The sequence below is a fragment of the Panulirus ornatus genome, chromosome 27, assembly GCF_036320965.1.
Source record: "Panulirus ornatus isolate Po-2019 chromosome 27, ASM3632096v1, whole genome shotgun sequence".
Classification (NCBI taxonomy): Eukaryota; Metazoa; Arthropoda; class Malacostraca; order Decapoda; family Palinuridae; genus Panulirus; species Panulirus ornatus.
The window spans coordinates 3,310,888-3,323,932 of record NC_092250.1 but is presented as its reverse complement, the minus strand read 5'-3'; the positions used below and the strand labels follow the sequence as shown (position 1 = coordinate 3,323,932).

At 45.0% G+C, this 13,045-nt stretch overlaps 2 protein-coding genes across 2 annotated transcripts; both read right to left on the bottom strand.

The window, feature by feature from the left end:
* Positions 1-55: 55 nt before the first annotated feature.
* On the bottom strand, positions 56-1,082 carry LOC139757499 (uncharacterized; the record flags this gene model as incomplete). Its single annotated transcript, XM_071678013.1, has 2 exons — positions 56-336; positions 872-1,082. Coding segments are annotated over 2 exons (471 nt in total), but the record flags the coding sequence as incomplete, so codon positions are not given.
* Positions 1,083-9,115: 8,033 nt separating this feature from the next.
* LOC139757545 (rhodopsin-like) lies at positions 9,116-11,186 on the bottom strand. The gene is made up of 3 exons (XM_071678113.1): positions 11,028-11,186; positions 10,198-10,750; positions 9,116-10,045 (listed from the first exon to the last, which is right to left on the bottom strand). Exons 2-3 carry the CDS (start codon positions 10,714-10,716, stop codon positions 9,386-9,388), a joined length of 1,179 nt encoding a protein of 392 aa, XP_071534214.1. The 5' UTR covers positions 10,717-10,750; positions 11,028-11,186; the 3' UTR covers positions 9,116-9,385.
* Positions 11,187-13,045: the final 1,859 nt, after the last annotated feature.

Genomic DNA, 13,045 nt, shown 5'->3' with positions numbered 1-13,045 from the left:
AGCTCATTCAAAACTTGTCTATGATGTCCTTATAAAGTATCTGAAAAGTTAACTAAATCATTGACATGGTTTATAGTTAATACCCGTCTTGTTCATGTTCATATTTATGAAAAGATATCTTCGAGATGGGACATGTGTACAACTCTCGCCCTGTAACACACACACACACACACACACACACACACACACAGCAGGAGCCATTCTTACCGGGGAAGGGCGAATACCCCGAGGGAAAGTCCTGCCCAGGACCCCAGTATCCCAGGACACGGACCCCAGGTCGCCCTTTTGAGCAGTAGAGGCAGCGGGAGTACACCCACACACCGCCCACACACCCTCCTGTGGGCGGAGGAGACACAGACCAGGGAGGCAGTAAGGGAAACAGAGGAGAATTTGAAAAAATAATGGTTAGATATTTTTACTGATATCTACAGATGAGCTTGATGGCCAACTTGTAAATGACCAGTTAGCAAACAGTAGACGTGGACAAATGAACAATACGTAAACAGGAGGCAAACAGTGCATGTAAACAAGGCTATTGTAACAGGCAAGCTTCTGAGTTTCATAAAACATTACTTATCGTGCAACAACGTTATCATACATCATTATCGTACAACAACGTTGATTATCATACATTATTATCGTACAATAACGTTGATCATCATACATCATTATCGTAAAACAATATTGCTTAAGATGATGCCATTTTCCTGTTGGCCTCCGGTATTTGTTGCTTAACAGATTTCTTTTAAAATCTTCCGAATTAAATTGTACAGGTTATAGGATGAAGGAAACTTTGTTACCATTCAAGGAATTATATGAGGCAGAAAATGTCTTAAAGGAAGAATGTTTTGAAACAGCGCCACGCCCTCACCTGCCCGGCATGAACCAAGAGGCGTGGTGGTGGTGGTAGTTGTGGTGGTGGCGAGGTAGAGGGCGTGCCTGGTGTTCTTGAGGCTGGCGTGGTGGAGAACTTCCCGCGCCTGCGTGTCGGGTCCTACTCCCAGCACTTGGGTCCTGGGCCACAGGAACAGCTTCGTATCCGTCAGAAAAGTCCTGGAGGGAAAGAGGAACGAGGAGGTCCTTCGTCAGGAAGATCCTAGAGGGAGAACAGATCGAGGTACGTCGTCAGGAAGGTCCTGGTGAGGTAGGGAAACGAAGTCTTATAACAGCCAAGAGTTTAGTGGTTCCTAGGTTGGTCAAGATGGTAGACTTACCGATGGATGGCGAGGGTAAATAATGATACGAGGATGAACAGATAGATAGCCTGTGAGAGGATGTGTGGTAGTGTAAGGAAGACGATAACTTGTCATGAAACAGACACACATTATCTCAACTCATACGTCACAGCTTAAGAGCCATACGTCACTGGTTGAGGGTCATACGTCACAGGTTGAGTCATACGTCACAGGTTGAGGGTCATACGTCACAGGTTGAGTCAGGCGAGTGGTTAAGGCGTGTATGGTTATCATAGTGACTCACATGATATCTCCAGAGGTGGAGGAGGAGGCAAGGGTCAGGGTCAGGTCCAGAACGAGGGCCCTGCAGGTGAGCCAGGGGTCCCCTAAGGCCAGTCGCATCAGGGCCTTCCCCAAGGGCTGCTTGGGGTCACGAAGGTTGGAGTCAGGCTGTGTGTTGACCTTTAGTGACCTCACATCCACCACCGTCTTAGCATGATGACTTGAGTCCAGTAACCTGTAACACACAGGTCAGGCAGTAACAGTGACTCGTCTGTGTCGTGTATGGTTCTTGTGTGGTTCTCGCTACATTATGGGGTACATATTACTAATTACCCCCCCCGCGACTCTAATTACCTTAATGAACCTCCAGGATGAGTTCTCGCTCCCTAGTTATCCCTCATCTCTGTCTTACTCCCACTGGAAATCTTCCTCACCTGATGATGTCAGAGAAGACAGGGGAGTGAGCGTTTGCTGTAACAACCACCAGATGGCAGTTAGACAAGTAACTCTGGACCACCTCCCACACCATCTGGCCCACGCCCGGCCCTAGGTGGTCATCACCTCCCACCACCATCTGGCCATCTGGTAGTACGTGGTTCCTCTTGGTCCCCACAGTGGCAGATGGCACCACTGCCACCATCGCCACTGTCAACACTACCATCACCGCCCGACACATCTGCTCTCCTGCCGGCAGACACGACGCTCAGGTGAACAGGAAACAGTAAAGCTCTGAGCGCTTCCTTGGTCGTCCGGGGGTAAGATGTGGTACATCGCAAATACACATATAAATCACATGATATCATGCGCATCCATCAATCACACAATATCATACCCATCCATAAATCACACAATATCATACCCATCCATAAATCACACAATATCATACGCATCCATAAATCACACAATATCATACGCATACATAAATCACACGATATCATGCGCATCCACAAATCACACAATATCATACGCATCCATACATGAATATACACAAACACATACCCATCAAATATACGTATATACATTGCATATATTTACATTTCTTTAAGAGTTTTGGAGGTATGACGAGGCCCAAGAGAGCTGCGCTCAGCTTTTATATACTGTTTACATAGACATAGAAACTATTGATGTGAAATGCAACTACATCATTGATATTCCTCGTCTCTCGATACACAACCAACAGATCAACATTGTCAGCTAAAAGAATGAAGGTGGCAAACGTACTCACGTCCTGGTCCGGTCTGCTAGCTCCCTGGAGCCAGAGTCTCCCTCCCCGTGAGCACACACACACCTTATACGGCCACAGGAGTAATGTATATATGCATGATTCTCACACCACGATCATTGCGTCTGTCATCAGGTAGACAGAGTCAGCAGATTATTGATCAGAGACAAAAGGTTACTCCCCATGATGGCCTGGGTGATCAATAGTGCTATTTCTCGATTCCAGATACCATGACTTTATGTTCCAGTGATGTCTTGACTGGAACAGCTTTGAGTGCCTGGATATCTTAGCGTCGCAACGTATATACCTCAACTGCTTTTAGAACCAAGCTTGAGCCTGGCTGCCTCATTTCATCATTCCTGAACATTGTCTCTTTATTCCTTTCACTGGCTGCCTGCCTCATATCATAACCTCCTAAAGTTATTAATCTCCCTTCACTTCACAACCTCTTGGCTTCATCACAACATTTCTCAGAAGACTTTGGCTAAGCAGTCTTCCCCTCCCGCACAGTATGAGTGGCAAGAAAATATCAGCAAAACATTCAACAAAATTCTCACCCATTGGCTTCATCATCCCTTGGCTTCAACACTTACTGTGAGGCTTCATCACAACTTGGGATCACGTAATCTTCCTGATTCATATAATTTCTCAAGGGTTTGTCTCCCACAACGCTTGGTTAAGGTGCTGTCGAGGCTTCAAATGAAACAGACCCAGCGTACGTTTTCGTTGAGTATGGTTATTACCTTCTGGAGAATAAGGTGAGAGCGAAAAGATGGTTTTGGGGAGAGGAGGACAGGGAGACGTGAGGAAGAAGTTGTATGAAGGTGGGGGAGAACAGGGATGACAGTGGAGAGAAGTGTACTCGTGAAGGTTGGGGAAGTGAGAATATGAAGTGGAGGAAAAAAATCACAAAAAGGCTTAAAGAGATGTGAGGGATGGGGAGGGGAGACACAAGGAGGGGAGACATGGGGAGGGGAGGCACGGGGAGGGGAGACATGGGGAGGGGATGCACTAGGAGGGGAGACATGGGGAGGGAAGGCACGAGGAGGGGAGACATGGGGAGGGGAGGCACGAGGAAGGGTTATCACATTAGAGTGAGGCTAAGAATGGGGAGAGAAGAGGATATCTTGACGTGGCAAGGGGAACCAGTGCATGGAAACACCTGTTGTAGGAGTGTGAGGAACTCAGCAGTGTAGGGATAGGGGATGGGTTGTCTGTCTGTCTATCTCTCTGTCTATCAATCTGTCTGTCTGTCTATCCACATGAAATAGCATGAGAGAGACACCGAGATATCAATAATAAAACGTCAAGGATAATATCTTCTCAGCCAATGAAAATCTAAGAAGCCATGTAACACATTATGACGTCAAAGCTGATGTATAATGAAATCCGCTTTAGTGGCCACCCTCTCACAGCGTCAGCCTGCGTTACTGACCATATCTGTGTAACGGTCACAGGCCTTGACGATCACCAACACGTCACATCAACCTGTACAAGCGGTCACATATACCCAGCCTCACGCAACATTTCTGAGCTTAAGATTTTCCTTGATTGTTTCTGGCATTTTCCTATTATTCTCAAGACTCACACAACAATCACATTCGGGACTAAATCTTTATAAGGCAACTGGTTCCTGAGGGTTTTACATCTGTTTATTTGTGTAACATTAGACTGATCTCGATGTGAAATCATCTATCACATCCTCTTTAGAGGAAGGAATCGTCGTAATAGCTTTCTAAAAAGGACAGATTGTATTTGTGGCTCTGCCTTGTTTACACGTTTGTGTGCTAGATAACCTAGGAGAACACTAGAACAATCAAACCTCCTTAGTCTGGGACCCAGCACACCTCCAGAAACTGGGACATCCCCACATCTCATCCTGGGGACACCTTTTTAGCCTGGGACTCCTCCTTTGGGACATCCCACAGCCCCTTAGCCTAGGACACACTAGATTGGCTGGTGTCATAAAAAAGTCACCAGGAGATCTCGCTGAAGATATAGCTACGTAAATGCCACATAAGGTAGACCACTGGAGGTCACTAAGTTATTACCTCTCCTGACCTGGCTATGAATAAGAATTCTCTCACACTACCTCATGTATATCGCCAGTCAGTCAGCTCGGATGGTCTTCGTCTGGGGTCGTCTATAATTTGCGAGCGCAGACTTTGATGTTTTGCAGTCAGACAGGTAGACACAAGTGACGTTGTTGTGCACATGACTGGCTGTAAAGGTCATTGTCTGACTATATATATATATATATATATATATATATATATATATATATATATATATATATATATACTCCACTGACTTAAGAGTGTTGAAGGAACGGCCGGGATCATCTTACACCCTCTGTTTCTTGATTGCCTGTCTTAGTTTCTGCTTCATTTGTGCTAAGCTACAACTGGCTACTTTAAACTTATACACCAAACACATATCCTCCATACTTTGTGATGTTTCTTAACACTATCATCCCCTCTTACAGTCCCAGCTCAGTAATCTTGATTGCTACTGATTATGTTTGAATGATCCCGTGTGATGGTATATATTCAGAGGTTCACAATGATAAGTCTGACCACATGACATCTCGTGAAACTGTTTCTAAATAACAAATTAATTCATCACTGTTTTCTAACGAAGCCTTAGACAATAACCATTATATTGAAATTACATTGATTTCCTGATTCCTTCAATCTGTCGCCTCTGATTCATCCAACTTATCGCCCGTGACTTATTCAACTCATCGCATCTGATACACTGAACCATGTATCACTTGAATCATTCTGTGAGCCTCTGACTTCACGTACAAAGAGAGAGAACCGAGAAGTGCTGCTGCGCCTTCCTTAGAGAATAAGTGAAGCCGACCAAGAGCCTTGAGTAACTATGGGTTATATATGAAAATGATCGGTGACCTGTTAAACAACCGGCTTAACTTTTCCGGTGGCTGCTGTCAGCCTTGGATGTGCATCGGCGCGTATGCTTACAAGGTTCGTCACAAATGAGACTAAGGTTCACTCCGGAGAACTGCTGTATATAGTTGTTAAAATTCAGCCTATGAAACATTAGGATAAACAGTTGTAATATATTAGTAACTACAACGTAGATTTTAGGCAACGTTATGAGAGTATGGAGTGTATCCAGAACCATGGTATTCATAGAGGCACCTGGGAGGATGCTGACGAATGTTATGATCGCGATACACGTCTGGTCGAAGCTATACCGAACCCTGGGTCTCCGAGACTGGTCGAAGCAGAGGGCTCTGCTGTACTGCTCTCCAGCAGACGTTCCACGGGACAATTGTCCTCGATTGTTTACATCAGTGTTTTGGTATAAATAGTGTACGATGCAGTGAAACTATGGTCGTGCACAATGCACAAAGTCTGCAGAAAGCTAGTGAGTATAAAATGGAGCCATGGGAATAGCCTCAAAATGTCCCACAGCTGTTATGACGGTGATGAAGAGAACTGACCCAACCGCACATCACTCAAGATACTGCTGGAAGCAACGTAAGTTTGGGTGGTTATCAAAGTAACGACTCTAGTAAGATTTGATTATGAAATACTGTAATGTTTTTATGCCTAAAACATAAAAGAGTATCGCCTTATATTTCATGGATGTATGATTTGGTTGGTCAGTATGATGTCAACAAACCGTCTGGCAGCGGTGATCAGCAAGTGTTTCACTTAAACTCTCGTTTACCAACAGCTCCCTGATTTGTCAAAAAATTCATGTTAAATTATCTAGGATGCTTTATCAAGTACATTCTGAACATCATGGTAGTGTCTATCTGTCTGTAAAGTATAAAGGTAAAACATTAAAGTGTTATATACACTATGCTTATGTGAGACGTAGCATCGACCCCTTCAAAACTGGTCCATTCAGTGTCGAACTTTGCTTCACGAAGCTGATGTATTGAAATGAACAAGTACTCCTTGATGTTATGTATTACTTTCGCTCTCTATTTAGCGTTAGGTGTTCATTCAGACGTCTTTGAGTTACTGTGCACCTGTAATATAAATGTATCGTACAATTGTAACGAAACTATTGCACGACTGTAAGACAAAAGACTTAAGAATCCTTTAAGTTCATGGTTCAAACAGTCATTTGTTTCGTTGTTTCTATTCTCCTCCTGCTGCTGGTGCGCTGTAACCTGATGGATTCAAATGTTTCATATTCCCAGTTCGTTGCTCACATTAATGTCCACACGGAGAATGAAGGAACGCTTTCTTCTTATTGTGTACTGTGTAGAAGAAAACGGAAGCTTGAGAGCAGTTTCCCATTTTTTATAAATGCCAACGTACTTTTCATCTAGATCTGTTTTCGGATGATTTTTAGTCTTGAGATTGATAATAGGAAAAATGATAGATGATAGATAGACAGATAGATAGATTACATATATATAAGATTACATATATATAAGATTACTCCGAGAGCCTACTTTGTACAATGAGATGATGACCATCACCCAGCCATTAACTACACAAACAGCTTTATTGTTATCCAGTTTATCTGTCTGCAAGAAGTGGTCATAACGATAGAGAACCCTGTGTACTTTTTTTTTTTTCGTCATATTAATGTCGGTGACCTTTTTTGTTCAGGAGCTGAGGCCTGAGACGGTCAGCCTGGTGACCTTTGCTGAGACGAGGTCATGCTGTCAACAACTTACCAGAAGCAATACAAGGACCAGCCACCACCTTAGGTAAGTCTAATGAATCTTAGATCCTTTTATGTAAGTTTCTACTAAACTGGATCCTTAAAATCTAGGGCCAGCAAGTATGACTATTGGTTCCTATTCTTTAAAACTCACTTTACATGATCATACACCAAAAAGGAGGTTCGAACTTTAATGATTTTGTCTGAAAAGAGAATTTGATTTTTCCCTTTCGTCGCATGTCAGGGTTTACATCACTATTTTTTCTTTTCCACGTATCTACATAGTACAGATCATCACATATAACTATAATCAGTGCATTACTTATTCTCACCAACATTCTGTATAAATCATACACATTAATGTCAACATGAGTCTTGAGGAAGAAAATCCTCGCTTTTCTTCTTCCTCTATTCCTCTTTTAGAAGGAAATAGTACAGGAGGGGATTCATTCTGCGACACACAGAGGGTCTACATGGGTAGCATCCTGTCTCCCCTGTCCCCAGGGATGATTGCATCCCACCCTAGGTGGCAGGTGTACCTCCCACCCGCCCACCTCACCACTGCCGTTTGTTGAGGAGGATCATGGAAACCACGAGCGTTGCTAAGAACAGGCAGCAGCAGCAGCAGGTGAGGGCAAGAAGCCCGACCACCTGGTGGCTGGGGACGGTGATGATGGACCAGGTGGTGGTGGTGGTGGCCAGGTAGCTAGAGGTGTCCACGCTACCTCTCCTGCCACACTTGGGACACTTCATTATTCAGTGACTCGTCGTTAGTTTTTTGTTCATTTTGCAATACCTGAATACAGGCAAGAAGATGAAAGCCAGTTATGGCAAGCGTGGCAGGTGTGGAAGACGAGACTTTAGGGAAGGAAAGGACAGGTGTGTGGTGACCAGGTGTGTGTATGTGTGTGTAGGTCAGGAGCCCACCACACGCAAGCTGAGGCTTGACAGAGGCGATGGTCGGGTGTGTGGCCGGACGTGTGGAGGACAGACGAGGGTGTAGTGACTCGTCTGGTGCAGGAGAAGTGAGGTGTAGGTGAGGCTGGAGCGGTGACACGACCGGTATGGATGGAAGCCGAGGGGTAGAACCACCGTTGTACTGTAGTGAGGTTGGCGTGCCGGGGAGGTACAGTAGGACTGATACTGTATAGCAAACTGGGAGAATACAAGACTAGGATACAAAGCTGATATGTACGAAGGCAGATGTCTAGGAAAGTTGGTGTGTAGTATGATGGAGTGTGGGAAGGTCTGTTTGGTATGACTGGAATGTGGGAAAGCTTACGTAGCATGTTGGTTTGTGGGGGAAAGCTTGTGTTCAGAAAACCTTGTTTATAACATATAAACTTCCATCTTTCTTCTCCAACAGGCCTCTCACTTGCTCTCCAAGACACGGGTCTTCCCAACACCTGCTGCCATACACACCTGCCTGATGGAAGGCACGCAAGAAATCTGAGGTATGTACCTACCTGTTTGATGGAAAGTACGTGAGAGATCATGTGCGAGTCAGGGTTGATAACCATTTGTGCAGGAGGGGGTTGTGTGTGTGTGTGTGTGTGTGTGTGTGTGTGACAGTGAGGCATACAAAGAAGATATTTGTTTCGTGTGGTACTTGTATAAGACATGAGGTCGACCTGTACAAGATTGACCTGGCAACATGACAGTGTAGTCATGTGGAGGGGAAGACACATTGCACCGCTGTTGTTAACAATCGTTTGCACGTTTTCTATCATTCCTTTCTCGTGTACCCAACTGATTCTAAGGTGATGTAATAACATCCATTCAGTTTGATATGCAGGATTTATTTTCATTACTATGACAGATCTGTAGAGGCTAAAAGGACGACTTATCTCATCTTCAGCAAATGTTAAGATCATGATTACCGTCTAGCTTGATGGTCCTCACGTAACCGTTCTGGAAGCATTAGGTCTTAATCCTTGATCCCCGACTCTCATCCTCTCTTGTGTCAGTGACGTCGAGTGACACAAGATAAGAGAAAGCCAGAGTGTTGTGGAGGCCTACAAGACGTCATATATTCGTATCTGGTCCGTGATTATTACGCCTTGACTTCGGCCTGGGTACCAGTAGAAGCGCCCGACTTAGAGTCGTCATCATCGTTGGAGCCTGCGCACTGGAGCCACGGGAACCTCTGGTAGAGAGCACTCTTGTACTTAGGGTGACTGATGGAGTAGACGATGGGGTTGTAGATGGTGTTGGCCTTGGCGAAGACGGATCCCCAGATAGAGAAGAGTGGAGTAACAATTTCGGGTTTGTAGAAACCGGCAAAGTTAATGATGAAGTATGGCGTCCAAGCCATGAACCAGAGGGACACAGTCATGAGGGCGACCTTGGCCAGCTTGCAATCTGTGGACTTCTGCTGTGCATCCTTGTCCCCGCGGAGAGACTTGACGCCCATCCTTGCAGCCTGTTCCTTCATCTGCCTCTCGTGAGCGCTGACGGCCTTCACGATGTACGAGTAACAAAAGACGATGATGAAGAATGGGATGATGTACACATACATGGCATAGGCATGAAGGTAGGTGACGTTGGGAATGTCCCAGGAGAAGTAATCTGTGCCACAGGCGGTCATGTTGCCCTCGGGAACGTACCGACCCCAACCGAAGAAAGGCACGAACGTCCAGAAAGCAGACATTATCCAAGCGATGGCACAATATACTATTGCCTTTCCACTGGTCATTGGCTTGCCACCGATACCCTTTGAGATAGAAACAAGTGACTGTCAGTATTGAAAACATACGTCAGATAATCTTTGCAACTATGTTTTAATGATGTATATATATCCATAGTATATGTACGTCACCTGGGATGGAAATCTATAATACCTGTGTGGATGAAATTAGGATTTACCTTGACGATGACGTTGTATCTGTCCAGAGTGATGAGCACCATAGACGATATGGAACAGCAGCCAGTCAGGGAGCCAATGGCCGCGTACAGCCAGCAGTTGAAGGGGCCGAAGATCCATGTCTTGTGGTAGCTGTTCAAGATGAGTGGTGGGCACATGCAGAACATCATTATGAAGTCGGAAACAGCCAGGTTGATCACAAAGTAGTTGGAGGGAGTCCTGAGGGATTTCGTTTGACTGAAGACGTAAATAACTGTTGAGTTGCCAATGATGGCGATGGTGGCCGTGATGACGTTGAAGAAACACACGAGGCCATACCAGAGAGGGTTCATGGGGGGGAACTGGTACCAGTGAGGGTCGATCAGGTCAAGCATGTCCTCGGGCACGATGTCCACCACAGTGTGGTTGCCATACGGGTTAGTGTACTTCGCTTCCCCGTCGAATGCAGCCCCAACACTCCTGAAGTTGTCGTTGCCTCCGAAGAAGGCGTCATAGTGAGGCCCTGCGGAGAGGTCTGCCATCGTGATCAATTCGTCAGTCGATGGTCGATGGAGACTGAAATAAAAGACGTGTGATTGAGACGATGATGAGCGTTGGAGACTGAAAGAAAAGACGTACAATTAAGACGAAAAAAATTCAAGAAAAACCTATTTTCGGTTTAGTACAGTACGAAGCAACCTCTCGTCACAAAAGCATCAGTCACACCCTCGAAGATTAGACGATATCTCTCAATTTGTAAACATCACAACACAGTACGACTAAATAATGACGTTGTTAGAGAGAACAGAACCTGCGACTCACGGAGGCTGAGTACCTCACATATCCCACGTACCTTAGAGGATGTTTTCACGGGCTGACTTGCAGGCTGGGAGCCTCGGCACACCTGGCAACCGTTGTGTGAGGACGACACCCCGGACCGCTCTGCTGTAGCCTGGTCAACCTACCCTTATATACACACCCGAGGCTTAGCTCCTCGCCCTTCAAGCCACCTTAGCTTCGAGTTATATTTAGTATTTAGACTCGAGCACACATCAGGTTAGTGACGGTTCATTAGGCGCCTTCCAGAAGGAGTTGCCGTTTGCCTTAGTGAACATAATCCCGACTCGCCTCAACCATTCCAGTGTTGGTTATGTAGGTCGAGACGCAACAGTGTCATCTGCTGTTATGAATATATATGATTCTCAGACTTTTGCCAGGATCGTTGTATATATACAAATGAGTGTATTCATATTTGCTCGAAGTCATCCATTCTCGACGCCGCCGCGCCCCATAGAAAACAGCATAAATGCATGAAAGAAAAAATGATACGCATTCTTTTCTTCTCCCCCACAACTGACAGCCGACCCCACTGCCAACGAGATAGCAACAGAAGACAGACGAAGAAAGGCCACAACCGCTCATATCCATACTCGAGCTATGTGTAATGCACCGAAACCACACCTCCCTATCCACATCCAGGCCCCACAGACCATTCCATGGTTTACCCCAGGCGCTCCAAAGGTGCTGGTCCAGTCCACTGACAGCATGTCAACCCAGGTATACCGCATCGTTCCAGTTCACTCTATTCCTTGCACGCCTCTCGCCCTCCTGCATGTTCAGGCCCCGATCGCTCAAAGTCTTTTTCACTTTCTCCTTCCATCACCAATTTGGTCTCCCACTTCTCCTTGTTCCCTCCATCTCTGACACATATTTTCTTTGTCAGTCTTTCCTCACTCATTCTATATGTCCAAACCTTTTAGGCACGCCCTCATTAGTTCTCTCAACCACACTCTTTTTTTTTTCCATACATCTCTCTTACCCTTTCATTACTTACTCAATCAAACCACCTCACACCACATATTGTCCTTATGCATTTCATTTGATTCATCTTTTTCGTGTCCAGCCATTGGTATACATTTCTCATATTTCAAATGTTAGGTTTTCTACGTCTCTTCTGTTGTCGTATATGATTACACTACAAAAAAAGGGTTGAGAATGAGAGGAAAAAATTGATAAACGAAACGAAACGGTCAACGAAAGAAGGAACAAAACAAAGGAAGTAGAGAATGAAGTGAGAGACCGATAATGGTTAAGTAGACGTGTGTGTGAGTGAAGCAGGGAAATAAAGATAAATGAGATGAGAACTTGAATGTGGCTAACAAAGACAAAGTGAATAGCAGGAAGACCTACCAGTAGAACACGAGATATACTGTAAATGTAAGGAAGATATACCAGTAGAACACTAGATATACTGTAGATGTAGGGAAGATATACCAGTAGAACACTAGATATACTGTAAATGTTGGGAAGATATACCAGTAGAACACTAGATATACTGTAAATGTTGGGATGATATATCAGCAGAACACGAGATATACTGTAAATGTTGGGAAGATATACCAGTAGAACACTAGATATACTGTAAATGTTGGGATGATATACCAGTAGAACACGAGATATACTGTAAATGTAGTGTTTTTCTGTTATTGTAGATTCCTGATGATGCCTCTGTGGAGGCGAAAGCTTGAATATGATTAATGATGGACTACGGACAGCTGGTGTTTGAGCACCCACATAATGGTATTCAATTCTGTGTGTGTGTGTGTGTGTGTGTGTGTGTGTGTTTATAAAGCCATGCATGGAAGACAGCCACATAGCAACGACGGGCTTCCAGCTATGGTTACCTGCACGGGGGGACCTTACAATTCTCACCTTTTTTGAGGTTAATCTGTTGACGAACCCGGAGACACCGCCGTGTCCTTCGTCTGCGTACATGCCTTCAGGCGACAGCCACGTCCCCCCACTGGGTATTCTAGTCCTTAAGTCGGTTTGTACTCGGAGCTTCGCTTCCTCAGCCATCTTTTCCAGTGG

What these genes read in the sequence shown, in the direction of transcription:
- LOC139757545 (XM_071678113.1), bottom strand. Translation starts at nt 10,716, where the DNA reads ATGGCAGACCTCTCCGCAGGGCCTCACTATGACGCCTTCTTCGGAGGC. An exon ending in GATACAACGTCATCGTCAAG is followed by an intron (nt 10,046 to 10,197) that starts GTAAATCCTAAT and finishes TCTATCTCAAAG; the next exon opens with GGTATCGGTGGCAAGCCAAT.